This window comes from Liolophura sinensis, chromosome 6, assembly GCF_032854445.1.
Source record: "Liolophura sinensis isolate JHLJ2023 chromosome 6, CUHK_Ljap_v2, whole genome shotgun sequence".
In the NCBI taxonomy this organism is placed as follows: domain Eukaryota; kingdom Metazoa; phylum Mollusca; class Polyplacophora; order Chitonida; family Chitonidae; genus Liolophura; species Liolophura sinensis.
The window spans coordinates 62,619,600-62,640,212 of NC_088300.1; the positions used below are offsets into that span (position 1 = coordinate 62,619,600).

The window sequence follows — 20,613 nt, forward strand, 5'->3', positions numbered from 1 at the left end:
GCACAACCTGTACAAAGATTATTTTCATGCCTTTATATGAACATTACATGTTACTTCCACCCTAACAACATAAACAAAGATCAACAAAAATATTCTGTAACAGGAGTGAAGACCAAAGAAACCGTTTGCTACTGGAAAATAAATTATACATATTTGCCCTGAGACCGGAGATATAGACACGGTGCCAAAACGGTAAAAACCGAGTACTGGAGGTACTTCGATTCCAGAAATCAGGTGTATATATGTCTGTATATAGGTGTAATGTATAGGTGTAATTTGTGCCATGAAGGTAAAGGCAGCTTAGGAGTCCTAAATCTGCTAATGCTCACTTCTCTCAATGATCCATGTTTACACGCATAAGCCAGCGAGTAAAACTACACAATTCCTTACCTCTGTATATCTTATATGTCTTTATAAGCGTTTTCGAAATTTCTCAGAAAAGAGGAGACATTGTATTTCATCTAAGTATTTTGATTATGACACCGTGGATTTCAACGCAGTTTCAATATTAAAAAAAGTCTTAAAACTTAACCAAATCGCAATACCAGTTACCACTATATAAGCGAAGATTCACAAAATTGCCAATAAAGCATATCGCTATATATAGGTAGTCGTTGCCTTGGTTTAAATGTCTGGACGAATTGCAATGCCCGGTATTACTTGGCCATATAGCATTAGATTGATAAAGAAATGGGGTAGAATTACTCCGGAAATAAAACAAAAATACGAAAATTTAATGAATTGCAAGAACTACATCCAATTCCGAAATGTTATGCTATTTTATCCGACGAGGATTTGGATAATGGCTTACTATTAGCTCCTTTCGTTTTTGCACCCATATAAATGTCACCACATGTCACGTCTCTAACTAGGAATACATATATAGCATACCATTCAAAGGTAGGGAATGTTCTGTTTATGTAAATCAGTCACACATCTTCAATATCTGTAATTAGATAAATAGTTAATCAAGAACACAGAACCACCGAATGAAGAGAAAATATAGGAATAAGTTTGAATGCAAATTCAAAATGCGCACTAACCAGATGTCATGCAAAACTCCTGTACGCATGTTGTGAATGACTGAATGAATGATTATGGCTTAACGCCACATCGGCGATATTTCAGCCATATCGTGGCGAGAACAAGGTGAAAACACAAGAAAGTTCAGGTTTTCGATATGGTATTGAGAACATCAAGAACTAAACCAAAATGTTCGGACATGTTTAAAATCAGATAGGGAAACACGGGTGTTGTGTGGGTCGAAGATTTATCATGACCCGGTGAACAGTTTAACTGTATTTCTTATACATTCACAGTTATACAGTGTTATTTTCGATAAATATCACCACCAACCGGAATTTGCATACCTCTTAAACAGTATAGCAGTATTCTGGTGTTACAGTTTTCTCTGCCGTATGTAAAAAGGATGCACTTGGGCAAATCACCGAGGAGCAGATGTTTTAATGTCTAATTCTCACATGTGATGGTTTCATCTCAGCATAGTATTTCGGGGCTTTGTACAAAGCTCGTCTGTCATCCTTTGCTTTTAGTTAAGAACTGCTATAATACTAATTCTGAGTATAGCCTTTTTACGCCTCTGATTCAGAGCAACCATAGTCTTTTTAAGCCTTTGGTTGAGAAGAGCTATATTACTAATTACTAAGTATAGCCTTTCAACGCCTTTAGTTAAGAACAGTTATAGTGTTAATTCTGAGTTTAGCCTTTTATGCCTTTAATTAAAAAGAGCTATATTACTCATTCTGGGTAGAGCCTTTTTACGCCTTTAGTTAAAAACAGCTATAGTACTAATTCTGACTATAGCCTTTTTAAGTTGAATCAAGAGTGAGAAACATTAGGCACAATTTTAAAACTAAATACTTGACCATAAATTGTAAAAATGATTTAAAATTTATATTTAAAATTGAACAACACAGGAGTTAAAATTCGTAGTTGAAATGTGGTATTTACTACCTAGAGTTGCTTTGTCTATCAGTTTTACAGCAAGTTATAAACGATGGGAAAACTTTCAGTCTCAAGGAATAAAATAAAGCACGCTTTGAGCTTAGAACGTCCTTGAGGCTATTATCATTTACAAAAAAATGAGCGGAATACACATCATCTTTTACCTGAAAAATATTGAAGAAATTTGGATTTTATTAATGGTAAACCCGCAAATGGCATCCTCGCCATATCGTATACATGAGCCGGGATGTGATTACATCAGATTTAATTAATAGTCGATCGTTCTCAGGCATGGAGCACTTACAAGTACTTCTGTTTGAGCCATGACCCATTCACAGAGGGGTACCACGCGGTACGCTCCTCATGCATAGCTTACAGATAATATGACAGAAACCTTCCTCTTCGGGAAATTAACTGAACATCTCTACCTGAAGCCAGTGTATAATTTGCTTTGTTATTCCTTAAAGAATAACAAGGCCCGGCTCGCAGTATTTAGCATGAAGGCTGGATTCAGGAAAGTGCGATTACTCACTGAAACTTATATATTTGTTCATATAAAGTAATAATTTCCCTCCATACGTCAGAGATAGTGCTTATAGCTTTAACACCGTGATCGACGAAATATGATTTTTTGAAACGCATGCCTGAACTCACGGTTGAATATTGTATATATGAAAGGATTTAGGGCGGAATTGCAATAGCCCAACCAAAAGAAGAATTTGAAGACAAACATTGGAATACACGGGCCATTGCACAATGCGGATGAAACGTAGAGAGTGAAGAAAGGCAGCCAGCACAAAATGAAAGCTGCCATGACGATTCCCACTACAATAGTGGCGCGTCTCTCGCGGGCTTTGGCCAACTTCCGTTTTTGCCTCTCGTGATCACGTTGAGCAGCCGTGCGGAAAACTTGTTCCTTTTTAGGCTTCGCTTTCTGACGATTCGGACTTTTGTGCAAAAAGTTACCAAATCCTTTGGGCATTGATAATATCTGATATTTGGACGTGACTGTCACTTCCTTTTCTCCCGGTTTAATTCTGGCACCAGTACCGGAAGGGAGTGACCCATCTGGGTCAACACTGGGACAGTCCTTATTGAAATTATGCAGAGTAGACTCATGCGTTGGAGCCGAGTCGGACTCTTCAAGTAAAGGTTTGGAATTTTCACTGTCTGAAAGCAGAACATGTCTCCTGTCTTTACGCCGCATTCCCGGCGAGTCGACTGTAGAGGAATCCGTGTCAGGGACGAGAGGCACCAACTTAAAGCCACCAATATGGCGCATATCGGCCGATTCGCTATCACTTGTCACAATGTATCCTCTATTTGAAGTATCCACTGAATCCGTATCATTTGACAGAAGGTTCTTGGTCTCATCCCCCGACTGAACCCCTGTTCCGGTAGTGGAGGTTCCATTACCACAGCCTTCAAACGCACCACTTTTCGGGTTATATGTCGTAAAACCACTTTCATCTCCGTCTGACAAGGCCGAGCTTCCTTCCGCTTCAGGAATTGTGGCCACTTCCTCATGTTCTACGGTCTCGTTATTGTTTTTGGGTAGGGTGGTGAAACTCGTTGTTGTTGTTGTTGTTGTAGTTGTCGTCGGAGGGGATTTACCATTTTCTGCTTTTGGTATCTTTTGTTTCTTCACTGTTCGCCTGGCTCGCTCTCTCGCCGCCAGGTACACGCGCATGTACACGAACAGAATGATTACCATTGGTATGTAGAATGAGCCCATTGAAGAATAAAGCACATACCCTATATCTTCACTTAACTCACACACAGGGTAATCGGACTCTCGAGGCGGCTGTTTCCAGCCAATGAGCGGGGGCACACACACGACAGCCGATATAATCCACACCGTCGTAATCATGATAGCGGCCCGTTTTGGGGTCCGTTGTCGGGCATAGTGAATCGCGCGTGTTATTGACCAATAACGGTCTAAGCTAATTAAACACAAACTGTTAATGGATGCCGTGCACAGCAGCACGTCAATAGCTTTCCACAGTTCGCACCAAATGGTACCGAAGTACCAGTATCCCATCAATTCATTTGCCAAGGAAAAGGGAACGATTAACATCCCGAGTAGCAAATCCGCCACAGCCAAAGAGGCGATGAACCAGTTTTGAGTGGATTTTAAATTCCTGTCGGTGGCAATGGCTACACAAACCAGGGCATTACCGAAGACAATAGCAATGATGATGACGGTTACGTAGATGGAGGTGATGATGATATGAGACCAGGTATACCCACTGGGCAAGCCAGCTGGGTACAAGTCTTCTGGCGATGCGGTAGAAAACGTCCCATTGTCATACACGGAAAAATTTGCGATAGTCCCATCTATTTCGAAGAAGCAGTATTTACAGACGTCTGAAAAAGTGTCCTTTGCGGAAGAAATGTTCCTATCAAACGTACTGTTTGCCGTGGTTTCCAGTGTCTGCGGTAAAACAGTACCTAACATCTCGGCGGAGATGTTAGATCCACTCATTGTCATGTTGAACTGGCTGAGTAATAATGGCAGGTTTAAAGCATGGTTTTAGTCATTAGTAGAAGCGGGCCGAGACATCGATCTCCACTCGCTGTCTCTGCGATCATCTTAGGAAAATACACGGTCCGTCTGTGGCAGGAACCCTGCCCCCTTCTCTGGATGGCCTAGCCGCCCGTAAAGTGCTCCTCTAATCGTCTGGACCCATCAATGGAAGGTATCAGTCTACAACAAAGGTTAGACAGACGTGCCATGAGTCAAAATGTTCCTCTGACGAAGTATCGGTTTCTTTTGCAGCATTAATTTGATTAGCGTGAACCATTTAATGGGTGCCGTCAGGGTAAAGCCTACCTATCCATCTCTAGTTCACGTACTACTAAGACCAGGCCTATGGGCTCACGTGATCATCAGAACCAATAACACAAGGTGACACTCATGCAAATAAAGAGATTACAAGGAACTATTAAACTGGCATTAAGCCTTATCTGGTGGCTGAGTGCCTCTCGTTACATGTACAATAACGGCTTTTATGGTAGGCATGGGGTGGCACACAACGGCTACAAAAATTGTGAGCCGAGAATTCTCTCTTGTGAGAGAAAAAACTTGTCAGGCTCTTCTTGCAGCAAGCCAATATCATACGATCTACAACGATATTTCCTCTGTTCATAAAATATTCAAATCGTTGTAAGCCTGTGAAGTTTTCCTGATGTACAATGAGTATGCTTATTATCACAGCTGTCTATTGGAACCTGAAACACAGGGGGTGCGGGATGAATCGACGTTTCGATGTGTCTAACGTCCTCATAAAAATGTCTAAATTCGTCTGTCCTCACCGCCCTCATGGTTTCATTTGTTAAGTCAGAGTGGCCCACAAAAGAGAAAGTACAACTCATAAAAATTAGATCACTTTCATACAGGCGATACGATATTGCGCTGTCAATTCAAGATTCTGAGATTTAGTTCTTTTTGGGTTTCACACATTCGTGTACAAGTCAGATAAAATTTTATAAGAGAAAAAAAATAAACTGACAACCGAACAACTTCAATATCTTTCAGGCAAATTAGGTAAAGTTTTTATATTGAATGGAGAATGGGCAAGAAGTATTTGTATGGACAATGCTGAAAACTCATATTTTGTGGACTGTCTAGTGAACGGACGGATTGACTGAAAATTATCAACAGTAAATGGTGTGATTTCATGGGTGTCTGTGAATATACCGGTACGCAATATGTAAATGATCCATGTGGTAATACATTGATATTTATCTACCTTTGCGACTTCGCCAATATGAAAAATTACGATAGTGCCAATATACTCTGTACTGAAGAATTGTTTACTTATATTACAGCGTTTAACGGTGGAGAAAATCTAATATGTGGCACCACCTATTACCAGATAACTGACCCTTCTCGAGACTTAAAACGGAATTCGAATATACTACCTTCAGTGGTTTAAGAGCCAGTGCTTTAAACATCTGAGCTAGCGATAGGCCACATACTGGTCGTACAGACCCTACATATATACATGGGCATATTCATCGTCCAATGATTTTATAAAGGTTTGAATAGACGCCGTTTTCGTAAAGTGTTGAATTGTTTGTAAGTTCAACAATAGTTTGACCAATAGGAAATGTGCCGAACTCATCATTAGTTTTGAGACTCCATCGGCTGAACTGTTTACAAAACACATGTGGTAAAACAGCCTTCATTACACAAAGTGTTGGCAATCAAAGCCTAAGAGTGCATCTGAGCTGTTCAATATTACAGGATGAGAAGTCCATGAGTCCAGGGGATGGGTCCCAGAATTCAAACACTCCAGTGATATTTATTTTCCGCAAATGCTGTTTTAAGAGGGTATTTCAGCAAGCGGCCTTCAATGCCAATTTGATCCATTTTCATCATCTTGCGTTAGTTTCTTTTCTGGCGGATGTGGTTGAGTGAGATCTTGGCACGTTGACTGAAGCCCCGATCAGTCTTCTGCTGGCCATTACGGCAGGTCGAGTTTCTCAACAGGGTTAATATCGGGCTAGAGACGGCGTTTCTATGAAAACACAAGCCAAAGGCGATCGATTTAGTAATTAATGACTTACAGCTCTTCTAACTCGGTTGGCAAACTCATGTGTTTGTAAAGCGGCTAAGAGGGAGAAATGACAGCGGTTAGCTCTGCTTATGGCTCTGTTATCACCTACAGCACACGGCTTCAACCTGACTAGGGGATTAAAACTTCACAGCACAAACACAGCCTGCCAAATACTTCTCAGAATTTTGGACAGATGGGCTTCAGATGGATGTTGCCGTGTCAAGGAAGGTCAAACTCCAATGGAACTTCTGAAATAACATACATTTTCTGATCCGGGGTTTTTGACCTGGATGACACGGGGAACGGGCGCTATTGAAACCTTCGCAAATATTCTGGTGATAAACACTGATGGGTCTGGCGTCCTTCATATACAGGCGACATTGCCGGCTTCTCCGTTCAATATAGCGCTGATATTGAGCACATATCCCTAAATAAGTTATAGAGGGGCCAACTCTAAATCGTTCCCTTCAAACATTAGAGCAGTTAAGGGCTTTTGATGCATCAATGGATATACCCGAACTAAGCCATGAAAATATTAAAGCAAACTTATGCTTGATAATACTAATTGATGGTCAACACCTGCGCTTTACAAAAGATATACAACCCTTTACCCTGCCTGTCTGATGGAATCCTTATAGGTTTATACATTTTCACCAAGAGGAGATGGTCTTAGTTACGTACCTGACAACTGTCTGACCGGATTCCTCCACCCCGAAGCCTTAACTCGGTTATATAAAAGAAAAATCCTTGAATATGGCGTAAAACCCTCTTTCAATGAAAGAAATAAACAAAGAGACATATAAATACAATTTTCACCGAGAGGATTCTTAATCAGCGAATAATCAGAAAAACTATGAAAAGCTTTATGAGCAGATCGACGTCCTGAAGCTGCATTACGACCGACTGCCATTTACTTAGCGTGCTGGAAATCCGACAAGTTCCCGCGAACTGCCAGAAGCCATTGTCCATTTTTGCGCCGATAAGCCACCCGATAAGTTAGTACACTGTCTGTTACTTTTCACCCGCCTTGCGGCTCTTCATCTCACTTGTGACTGTGAGTCTTTATTTCTGTACACAATGGAGATCAACTTAGCGCGAAGGTTTCTAACATAAAAAGATCCTTTCAAATTCGTTTTGCACATGCTTTGATTTGAGTTAAAGTTTGACACGTTATGTATTTTCTTCGTATACTGTTTTTCCCAAAGGAATGGCGTTTTCCATATTATTACGACGTTTTACATGTTTTTGTATAGTGTAGAAGTAACAGTTTGTGAGAATGGTTTGGATTACGGTAGCACTAAAGGTTCAGTTTACTGTACAGAATAGCGTACATTTAAACATCCTTTGGGGACGTTACAGAATTTTGCGCTATGCGCATGTTTTTAGGTAAACCTAAAAAATACAAGTATCTTATACAGAAATAGAGCAAGCAGTTCTACTTGATACTAAACAGACCGCCTTTGATCTTTTCCTCGGTAGCTGATTTAAAACACACCGCAGAAAAGTAGGCTGGATGTGTGTTGAAACTAAAGCAATAAAGTTCCTGAATTTTATTATGTCTTCCTCCTAATGTGTCTATAGCGAGCTTGCAATGGTCAACATTAGCCGTTGGTTCCAGTTGTTTTCCCGGCCCAGCTTGCTATCTGGTCGCAGACTCTGCCTCCAAAAACAAATCCACTGGGATTAGTGCTTCCATGTGGCCAATTTCACCAGCGCATTGCAGGCCCATTAGGGACTTCGTCAAGGATTTCGATGGGAAATGGAAAGAAACAAACAAGTTTTGAACCAATATCCTATGTGATATATGATTGAGACTCTGATTGCTGTGAGCATATACAAAAGCGGCGGCAAAACTTTTTGGACGAATTCTAAACAGAAAAATTCTGATAACACATGGATTTAGTATTACATATACAGGGTACGATACCACATGCCTGCAGTTAACTGCACACGTGGCCGTAGGTGGTAACAAGGATCGGGAACAAAAGAGAAAGGCATTAGCTAAATTTCCTTCCCAGTTGTGTACGTGATTATGCTCAGATATAGCTTCGGTGACGTTCTACAATACATCACCTTGTACTTCCCGGCAGAGATGCAAACATAAGAGAGCAATGAAAGAGATGATGACAGCGGAGAAGCGAGAGAGCGTTTGCCGAGCTGTAATCACCTCTCATGGCTTTCACAGAAGATAAGAAAGCACTTTTAATCAATATGAAATATTAGGGAATCTTATCGTCCGAGATGATCATCCTAGATGCCCAGCTTTTATGTACCATGAAGTTATGTAACGTGTACTTGGCAAGAGGCCAGTATTTCTGTGGATTGAAAGTAACGTAGTATGATTATTGAAACCTCGGGTCAACCACTTCTGGAAAAAAACATCCGCAGGGGTTCTTTACACTTTCCACACGTTATGAGCAAATGCAATTTCGCTGGCACAGGCTATATTAGCACATTGTTTAATTTAAGAGAGTACAAATTCAATTCTTCACCTGACTTGTTGTATATGGACATCGCATAAGAAGTCTGACACAATATTGAGCATCTTTTAAACTCCTAATCTCCTATTCATGACGTTACACGATTTACGGTTATCCAACAGTTCGAGGAGCCTATTTGAAACAGAAAGCTCCGGAGCAACCTATTCAGTAGTTTCATCATTGAAATCTGTGCTGTCATGATATAGACAAAAAATGACAGCTATACACTTGCTTTAAGCATATATATACACTACTATTCTGCCTGTTTATCAAACATGCAGATATTAGTGAGGTAGTTACAACAATGAACATATAAAGATAAATGCGATTCGTTTCTCAGAGCACAAAATGGGATCAAACCATCCTGTTTGTCTGATGGGTTACTGTGAGTGTTTAAAGCCAATTTCCATGCTATCAACAGCTGGCCGACATATTTATGACGCTGCCACAGTGAAATGTCATGCCAAAGACACTAGACATGACACCCTATCGAGGCGACCAGAGTTTGCTCTGTCAACTTTTGCACAGAGAGGAACTTGCTAGTGTTAAAGTAATATTCAGGAGCCTGTACCAGGTTTTCTCACCGCTCGGACAAACCAAGCTGTAATCTTTTATTCAGTCTGTTTTGTACTGCTTTGCAAACCCAAACTCGCATAATTTGATTTATTTTTTTGATTGGCGTTTTACGCCGTACTCAAGAATATTTCACTTATACGACGACGGCCAGAGTTTTGGGGGGAAGAAGCCGGGCCCTGCGAAACCCACGACCAGGTTGCTGGGAGACCCTTCCACGTACGGCCGGAGAGGAAGCCAGCATGATCTGGACTTGAACTCACAGTGACCGCATTGGTAGCTTGTTTCTGGGTCATTACGCTGCGCTAGCGCGCTAACCAACTGAGTCACGGAGGCCCCCGCATAATTGGATCGTTTACCAGCATATATTCTGATCAGAGTGGTGTGGATACTACAGATGTCATTTTAAGAAACATCCGCAATAAAAAAAAAGTCAGCAATGGTTTCTTCACACCATACTCATCGGACCCAGAATTTGTTATATCTTTCTTGTCCATTTCTGGAGTCATACAGATTTGGATAGCTGTTGCCAGTCAGTCAGACTGTCATATGGTGGGTTAAACTGCGTAAAGAACTTGGGCTAATATAATCCACAGGTTGTTTGTAATTCAGGGCATTTATTCCGCACGTTACCCGGATGCGCAAGATTTACTATTCAATGAATGTGCCGCTTATCGTGATCTTCTCAAAGTAAACATGCTCTCTTCAGCGTGATTGCCGAGTCAAATGGCAGCATGGACGCGATGTCAGGCAGCTGTAAAAGGACGAGACGGTCGCTGCATACTGATCAACTCCGCTCTGGCTGCCCAGCGCACACGGAATCGACTCCGGCAGGCGGCAGTCGCCTCGTCTTGACCAGTTCAGTCTGTATAAATCAATTAGCTCAGCCAAGGTTGGCGATCCTCGGCAATTTTCTGCTTGACTATGTCAGGCTGATTGACCCTAGTCCGAGTGCAGGATAGCACACGTGACGCTATAGCACGGTGCAGCTATATACACTCGTGTCCATCACCAATAATCATAAATAACCGACAGGACTGGGTCCACAGCCACTTGAAGCTTAGTAGTTAACCTGAGAGCTGGTTTAGATTTAGACAAACTTGACCTGAATGCTCTTGAAGGTTCCGCAGTGATTCCTGCCGCCAGCCTTATAAACTTTACAATTCTTACAGGTAAAGCAGAGGTTTCTCTGGTTTGGCATTTTGCCGATACTTCGTCACGCTTGCCATCAAGAAGTTTTGCCCAAAAGTTGTTGGAGTTGGTATTCAACACACCAGACTGGTCGTTTTTTCAAGAGGCATCTGAAGAATTTGTAAAGCTGAATAATCTAGTTACCAAGCGGTATTGCAATAAAATTTCAACATAAAATGGTAACAGACTTTAATCAAGTTTAACGAAAAGTTACAAAGAATATTTCAGTCATACGAGGAGGCCGGATAATGGCGAAAGGAAAACGTGCAGAAACCGGGGGAATAATGAAATAAATTAGTAAATAAACAAAATTAACGGAAAAGCGCATACGAGATCATCTCGCACAAGGTGGTCAGAAGTCATTACGTCTGAAGGTTCTAACACTGTTGTGGTAACAATCCGTCAGACAACGTCTATGGCCGATTCGCATTAACCTTTTAATGAGTACTCCGAGAACATTCCAAACGGCCAGACTGGCTCTTCACGACACTTAAGCGTTCACAAAACTCAACCAAGACATCAACTCATCAACACATGGATATAAACTAATTCAAGATTCGTTTACATCTGATTCACATCATTTGGTGGTCGTCCGCTGATATCTGGCCACTGATCTCGTCTTTAACTTGAGCTTGCAGCATTAAGAAAGAGCGCTATCGGGGGTACAGCGAAGCGTCTCAGCCTAATCAGTTATGATGTGAAGAGATTGCTCTATTTCCACTTGTCTTCACATTCCAAATTAACCCAGCTACAATGGTTACTTTCGCCCGAATTCTTCCTGCCAATGACCAATAACCAGCCAATGTACTGTCAGCCTAACTATAAATCACTACCCAAGCTTTCTGTTTTTTTGGTAAATCCCTTTTTATCATCCAATCACTAATCAGCACTTCGGCACTATTGGGGTTATTCTGCCCTTGAATCGGCTTTGGCAGGAAACCTCCACTGTCAGCCATCGCCTATCGACGAGTTCCGAGTGCCGTCATCCGATCCGCCATCAAAGATTGGAGCGTAGCCATTATATCATCAGGAAATGTCTACTTCTCACACGCCGTAAAATCTGCCGCATGGTCAAGCTTTCCCAGTCTCCCGCAGAGACGTGGGCATTGTTAGTAGAATTGTTGTCTTGGTGTTTTTACAACGCACTGCTGTTGTTTTACAAATAAGCCCCTATTCTCAGTTACAAAGGGAAAATAGGGCTTGGCAAGTCTTCTATTTAAAGTTTTCAGGTGGCTGATTAAAGCCGGTCACAAATACATACATGTTGCATGATGTTGTTTGCCAATATGCCGTTGGTCGCGGATGTAGCATGGAAGCCCTGAGTCAAATAGCTATAGTGTTGCTAATGATGTCCCTCTGGAAACGTTTCATGTTTATCACTTCCAAAGAATACTTCTAGCAATTATCGGGTTTTACAAACAAAAGAAACCACATATGCCAAGGGAATAACGCTCTTTGCATATACCATAACAGCATTCTCTCTTTAACAGTAAATACATAAAGCTTTCCTGGAAAGTTTGCTTTGATTAATTGTTTGTTTCTGGTTTAAAACCGAACTCAAGAATTTTTCAAACATACGCTGGTGGTGAGATCTAAGAATTTTAACAGAAACCGGATAATTCTCCAGAAAATGGTGCCTCTTTTGCAGAGGGTAATATTCTGACCAAAGAAACAATGGTTACGTGAGGATCAACGATAAGCGGCTTTAATTAAAAAAAGTATGAAGTACCAGTGCCTTTATTCAAAAGTCCTTTCAATCCTGAAGAACTGCAATCAAAAATTTCGTGGATATCTCCTGTGATATCTATGTGGTGCAGGGAGGTAATGCAAATTGGCAAAATATTAAACATTGCTTAAACTTCTCACTACATGTGTTGTGAATATCTTGGTTGGTTCAACAACACTCTTATGCCGAACGTTTTCAAATGTCAATCTTATTTAGAGATTTTTCCCTTTGAATTTGTGATTTGAATGTCACCTTTTCGAGAAACTAAAGATTTTGTTAACCATGCTAAGAATAGAATAGAGGAGTTATTATTACTCTACAGCAAGACCGGAACTTACATATTTAAGCTAAGCATGGACTTGGTTTTAACTGCTGTACATATGATAAAGTAGTTCATATGATAAATCATCGGTTTTAAAACAATCTGCACATGACATTTTCAAATGTGAGTGCTCTGCCTAATAGCTATGTCTAACTGTGACACAGAGACAAGAACTTATTGCTTGGAAATAATCTTGTGCCCTGAGTACAGTTATCACACAGGGTTTCATTTTGATGTCAACATTTCAAACGACAAACGTGAAAATCACAGGCCGGAGGTTATAGGACTAGTTTGAGGCTTTGCCATTGAAGTCTAGGAAAAAGCACTTCGTGCCATATCTGTCAGTGTTAAGCTTTGTGGAAAGTTTTTATATCCAAAAGAGAAAGCAGCACATATTCGTATAATTTGGCCATTTTGTTTTTGAATGATTTGTAACAATCTTTGAATATAATGTTGCTGTCAACTTCATTTCAGTCGTTTTGTTTTCTTGTGGCAGACCAGTCCTATACTGATACTATAATGTTGACAGCATATACATTGTTTACGACAAATCCGTGTCAGTAATGAAGTTAAGCCCAGCTGTGAAATATCAGGGTGAAATCTGATAGCTTACGAACAGAATTTGAAAAGAAAGAATTTGTTTTGTGGACAATGCTATATCCGACATAACTTCTCCAGGTTTTGTAAAGCATTTGACTAGGTGCTGCTGTGAACTGTGTTAATTATTTAAGTCCGAGGGGTGAACACATGGACGTCCGGGCATGTATATGTATTAAAACTAATAACATCTATGCCAGAGAAATTGAACAAACATTGAATTATCTTCTGTAGAGAATTCCTCGAGGAGGAGGCTGTGAGGATTTAAGCTAAACCCAAGGAAAGCTTCTCAATAGCGGCAACGAAACAGCACTCGTATCGACCTGAATTCCCAAGACAAGCCGAAATCAATTAAAATATCGTTGTCGATTACAAAAAAGAGGCGAGATTGAGGGGAATGACTGATGACAGGAGGAGAGGGCAGAAGGGCGTGCAGAAAACACGGCCTGATTCGGATGTGCGTGGAGAAGAGGGGCTTAGTGCGTTATACCTGGGTCAGCAGGTGCACATAAGAAAAAAATACAACTGTTTAAGTTAGTTTTCATGGATACCGATAGCCTTAATGAAATTGTAGATAATTAGAAAACAACACTTGCAATGGAATGTTTTGGGAGTAACTTGTACAATTTGTTTTCATTTTTAAGTCTACGCGAATTGTGTTTTAAGGAAGTAGGCTACTAGAGAATTTTTCATTTACACACATTGGCAGTCAAGTTTACGGGTAGAGAAAACATCGTACATGCAAAGCCCAGAGTAAAACAAAAATAAAAAAGAAAAGTGTGTGTGTTGAGGGGGTAGATATGGGAGTTTCCATGGCCATAGTGTCAGCCCGCTGATTTTTTAGTCTGGGACTTCAACGTACGGCCTGACTGGAATTGGTAAAGTTAAACAACTGCCTTTCCGTCCAACACACGAAATGAAAATGCCGCGAGTTGAAAAGAGTAACATTAGTTATCAGCCAGTCAAATTTCTCGCTGTGACCGTTTGAAAAACAAAAGATGGCGCTGGGCGATAAGGCTACCACGGAGGAAACATGGGTATTTGCATACATTCCTGTCCCTATTTGCAGAAATCCATCGCCGTCTCTCTTTGTGAAGCTTGTATCCATACTAGGTTCAAATCGTTCAGGCCGTAATTTTATGTTAAAAACTGCATTGAAGTAGACACACATGTCGTTCGACCGAGTGTTTGTGTTTCCTGTTCTCGGGCACCAGGCTGATATTCGAACTGCACATAAATGCCTAGAACTTTGAACCAACCGGAAATGGAACCACCCGGAATGTAGACTTTCTCCTTTATATCTCAAGCTATGCCCCACAGGAGATTTGCACATGCATGTAGAAATACACCATAAAGGTAGGTGCATAGTTGTATTTGTCAAATTATATCAGTTCTTATTAGTAAAACGATGCTGTTTTTTTAATCTCGGTCAAATGTGTTCCGTAAGACTTATACTGGTATGCATAAATATTCATAAAATATTTGTCAGTTGAAGTATTTTATCCTTGCCTACAACCGTCTCTGCAACAGGCTCACAGTATGGACAATACCAAACAGTTGGCCTAGTTTCTCGTTAATTATGTCTCAAATGAAACAAGAATATTTTGGGCAAACAATTTAACTTAACGGTGTGACAAAGCATTGAGGTGTCAGCATCTTTGTATCATATTGTGCCGTTATAATCTTGCTGATTATATTATATGGCTTCCAAAAGAAACCCGAAGATTTGAGACAAATATGTGAGATAACAGTATGACAAAGGATTATGGTGTCAGTTCTTGGAAGAGGCTTTATATAACCAATTGTGAAAAAGGTGACAGCGGTAATGACATTCGTCACAGATCTGCACAGCCCTGTTCTCATCGGTTATACTGTAAGACAGGTGTCACTATAATCTCCTATAATGGACAACCATTAATTACTCCGAATATCAAGCAAAGAACTTGTCATGCATACTTATCAAGTTATTGAGGGTTTACCTCCGGAATGGCGGCCGACCTTTTTGGGATAACGAACGACTGGAAAGATTCTTTATACGCACACAAGTGTGGGGAAGGAAACAGACTCGGGTTAAGCAGCTGTCTCTCGACGAATGCCTCGTCAGTTCAGCGAAGTTATGTGACAGCAGAGAATACCGGATATATCCAGTACGGGTCATGGTTTGCGCAGGTTAATGAAGGAAAGCCAACTTTGAATTTTTTTTTTTATAATCTGAACATTTAGCACGAGTTCTGGTACCAACCGGAGGCGGACGGAATCTTTGCCGTCGACGATTTGTAAACATTAATATAGAGGCTGTATAAACGACAGGTGGTTAAGCTGATCTGCTCTTACCCGAAAATAGCCAATCCTCTTCTTCTGGATTCAGTCGCTCCTGCACACAAACTAAGTGGGATTGTGCACAGAGGAACACTGGGTGGGGTAATTCAATAAAGATCAGCACAAATACGATTATATCAACCTTTCTGGTAAATTCTTTAAAATGTAGAAGTTACTTACAAGCGCCATGCTGACTTACTACTTGAACTGAAGAGAGCACACGAAGTACGTAGTGTAAGGAGAGAAAAGCGGAATCAATAAAAAATATGGCCCAAAGGCTAGTGGGACTAAGTGAGGCTAAAGACTATTACTGACTGTTTTCATCCTACCACACATGAGTTTGTACCAAATTGCACGATATGTTTGAATTGAAACAAAAACAGCTAGTTAAATATGATTACCCCGGTAGTTGGCAAGACCAAAACGATCATTATATTAATTGGACTGCCGTGGGACATGACAAGAAGCGATCAACTGTCCACATTTCGATATCTGGATACTTCATGAGCTATGATTTCAGGCCAATGCATTACATATAAACCCGGTGATGTGTGGCAATATCCTGATGTCTAACATTATCAGCTGTGCGTTCAGGTCAAGGCGATAGTAATACACCCGTCAAGGTGCGGTGATATCCTGATGCCCCCCCCCCCCTCCCCCAGGCCAAAGCGTTAGAAAACACTCGGTGTTTGTGGTGATGTCACAATGACCCTCCTTATAGGCTGATGTGCTGTGATATGACAATGGTGATATCAGTGCTTGGGGTTTAACGTCGTACTCTGCTCGTTTAAACACCTTTTTCAGCCATATGACGACAAAGGAACCCTTAGAGTGCATGTGATGTGCCTCCTTGTTGCAGGACTTCCACCGCTCTTTTATCTAGTGCTACTTCACTGAGACCGAAGGCAAGTCAACCGCCCCGCCCAAGCCATTATACTGATACGGGTCAACCAGTCGTTGCACTATCCCTTTCATGTTGAACGCCAAGTTACAACTTCCTCTTTTAAGGTCTTAGGTGTGACTAGACCCAGGACTGACCCTGGGTCTACCGCTCCCGGATATCACATCGACCCTCCTTATATGCTGATGTGCGGTGATATGACAATGGTGATATCACAACGACACTCCTTGTCGGCTGATGTGCGGTGATATGACAATGGCGATATCACAATGCCCAACCTGATTGGCCGAGACTTCAGGTCAAGGCGTTAGTGACACATCCGGCAAGGTGCAGTCGTATCCTGATGTCCCATTCACTTCATGTGTCAAAGTGCAGTCGTATCCTGATGTCTCATTCACTTCATGTGTCAAGGTGCAGTCGTATCCTGATGTCTCATTCACTTCATGTGTCAAGGTGCAGTCGTATCCTGATGTCCCATTCACTTCATGTGTCACGATGCAACATACTATAGCATCTTCGCCAATTTTCTGCTCTCATGATTTTCGTCATAGAAGCTCAAATAAATCAATATTCAAAACGGAAAAAATCTCAGATAACTCAAATACTACTTCTGGGAGCTTTTTTTTAAATTTAGCTTATTGCTGTCCTCCACAGTTGTCAATTTGACAAACCGCAACGCGGAGATCAAAAGATTTGGATGCCCGCCTCGCAAGCCGAAGACCCACAATCGTGATGGAACATATCAGCTGATTTTTCAGGATCTGCTGCTCAGCAAAAGGGGGTGTCTTTATATTCTTTACATACATTATACATTATTGCTATATTTACTTTCGTTGTTCTTTCGAGGCTTGTGTTGAACGTTTTGGAAATTGTTCCTATGGTTATGGCGAACTTAGTCCGTGTTGGATGACGGCTGGCATTCATGTACAAATGTCTTCGCCGACGCGTAGTTTAGTATTTTGTCAGGTCAGGATACTGTGTTTGGGTGGTGGCGTAGTGTGGCAACACCATGGATATGTCGAAAGTGAGATTGGTGTGGTACAAGGAAATCCTTCGTGATATCACCGAACTGTAAAGAATAAGGTAAACACAGAAAGGTACCACCAGTTGATGAACTATAGGCCTATTTTATTGAAACGAATGAGACCACCCGCCAACTTCATGCAAGACCACACAAGACAACAGTCGATCGTTTATTGCCAGTAAGGCCACAACAACAATATATGCACTAGAATCCTGAAAATTCCCTGCCCAAGAATGGGATTGAACAAATGGAGATGCAATATGGACTAGATTTTCACGTACAGTGTCTATAGACAGACTGGCATGCATATGCAAACTTTGAAACAACTGCGGAATATATCGCTAAGACATCAGACAGTTTCAGGTTTTTAGAAGTTGCACCATCAGAGCAATGATAGATACAAGATTTTATCGTCGTTGTACTAGCCTGATGTACTGGCAGAACAAACTAGACGAACCAATCTGTCATTGCAGACGATAGGTATTAAAGCTGTCAGCCATGAAAACTTCATATTCCTGCTAGCAGTCATTACCACTGTATGGCTCGGAAAATATTTTACCATGTTCACCCTGCATACACTTTAACAAACAAGTTCACCAGTGCCTGGTTTTCATATTGGATCCAACAATCTTTCATGTGGATTTTTATCTTGGTATTTACACACATCTGCGAGGTGGGAAGAAAGAAGACGTGCAGATAGACAACAGCTCCTGACCTTTTCTGTGAAATGCGACATAAATATTAGAATAGCCGATCTAATATCCTTAAAATGACAAAACTAAAATGACAAGTGCACAAGAGAGTTCTTGTTTATAGCCCTGTGACTTGGACTCCATAAATTTTAATGAAAAGATAACGTTTTACCCAGACTAAGCCATCACGATATACTATGCATTACTCCTGAAAGAGACAAGAGTCTCTGCTATAAGGCGTGAATACATGCGATATGTAATTTTAACATTAGCCCATGGGAACAAGATCTTAGTAGATACGTTGAGCTCCACCTCAGATGTGGGTGAAAAGCATTGTTTTTGGTGGCTTGTACCATTAATAAATGATATTCTCCAATATGTTCTAAATATGTGATAAAGAAAAGATCTTTTCAGTTGATTATCTTCAGAGTAAAGAGTAATACTCTACAATATTTTCTTAAATATGTAAAGAAAAAGTTCTGTTGTGGTTCGTCTTTACCATCATGGAAATCGGTCTTCAATCTTTTCTGGAATGTGTATAAATAAGTCGTTTTGTGACTTAATTGTAGAAGAAATTATCGTATTGTTGTTTATCTTTACTCTCATCAATAATATTCTACCCTACTATCTTATTAGTAAAATGTGGGGAAACACATCGTTATTGTAGCCTATCTTTGCTTTCATGGATAATTTGAGATACAAAGAAAAACCCATGATTTTGTCTTTTTTTTGCAACCATGAATTCATACATTGAAAGTGATAAAGCTTGAAAAACTCAAACTGCACAGAAATCCAGTTAGAAGTTTTGTGGACGGGCACTTGCATCATCATACGCGAATGGGATACAAAAACATAATCACTACATAATTACTTAATGGTTACTTAGGTAGCCACCGAAATCAAATCAACAAATACAAGCCTGTATTGCAAGGATAGCCCACACACATTTACCCCTTGAGATTAAAGCCTTGGAAAAGCAATAATTGTTTAAATGTCGCTTTTTTAAAGACATAAATTGTTTCTGGATTTATCGGCAGAGCAATCTACGGAACTATGCTGCTTATTGACCAGCGCTCCGACAATGGTACCACCGATTCATTCAGACCGGTTAGCGTAGCAACCAGATCATAAACAGCTAAACAGTTCAGCCGTCAACTTTAATATATTCATTCACTTATGAAGGTCCCATTTGTCGCCACACTACAATGAAACAACACGTCATTTCACTCACCTCGAAACACATAGGAGAACAGCGTCTCTCGACGATACGTCTTGATGCCACAAGCTGCTATTTAGAGATCGGATGAAGTGAATTTCTACTGACAGAGCCATCGAGACTCTCGCGCAAAAGTTTCTCAAGAGCTACGAAACGCTCTTATTATCCGCATAGGTGGACTAAAATCTAATATACACACCTTTGTGTGAGGGCAATCGAGTAAACCATTTTGACTGGCGCTCACAATTACTGAGTCAGTACAAAACTATCGATTCGGTCCTTGTTATTGGAGTGATAAAAGTATGGCGACACATGACACTGTCAGTTTATTCACTCAGGTATTTATTTGATTATGATCGTTCGGATAGGGCTTTGTACATGAGCATTATGTAGGCTTGTTTTATTCATCTAATCTTCTCGGCGATAGAAACCCTGAAGTCAACCGTTGCTGACATGATTATTGAGAGGTAAAAGTTGTGCAAACATACGGTGTTCTAAACCAGCATGTTCTTAGGAGACCGGCGTACAAGGTTTAAATAAAATCAAACAAACCCAATGTCAAGTGGTAAGTTATTTAACGCTCAACAAGACGAAACTGCATACTGTGCCGATTTGTGAAATCGCAGCCCTTGCTTAATGGTGACGTTCAATGCCTCCATTCAAATGCGCTTGGGCACTGCAAATGTATATTGGCAAAGAAAACACAAACATAAAGTGTATATGGTGGCTGCAATTAGGTATTGTCCAACTGGTTGAAACATCAGGTATTTCAGTGGATCAAAATGGGAGGCGCCAGTCGTTCGAATACACTTGTGCAGAAGACCAAGACATTTCTAGTGCAGATAGCATCATACAATAACCGCCTACCCTGCTCCAAAAAGCAGATGTGGGACACATTCTCAAAAATCTGTGAATTTATCTTTTAAAGGCACTGTTTAGCTGTTTAGGTAAACATACCATACGAGGGGAAGTGATTTTAGAGGTAACAAACAATAACTGAATTACTGAAAGTAAAAAATTCACTTGGCAATGTAGGCTAAAGGCC

General features: G+C 40.7%; 1 protein-coding gene across 3 annotated transcripts in view; it reads right to left on the reverse strand.

The window, feature by feature from the left end:
* Positions 1-1,988: 1,988 nt before the first annotated feature.
* The window catches only part of LOC135468337 (alpha-2C adrenergic receptor-like), a 32,318-nt gene continuing 13,693 nt past the window's right edge, over positions 1,989-20,613 (reverse strand). Inside the window, exons 2-3 of one of the 3 annotated variants that reach the window (XM_064746532.1) lie at positions 7,209-7,295; positions 1,989-4,672 (exon numbers count right to left, since the gene is read on the reverse strand). In XM_064746532.1, coding sequence (XP_064602602.1) covers positions 2,567-4,456 — 1,890 coding nt within the window. In that variant the 5' untranslated portion in view covers positions 4,457-4,672; positions 7,209-7,295 and the 3' untranslated portion in view covers positions 1,989-2,566. Of the gene's footprint in view, positions 4,673-7,208; positions 7,296-19,583; positions 19,967-20,613 lie in introns of those variants that run through there. The other 2 variants (XM_064746534.1, XM_064746535.1) reach the window with 2 other exon arrangements.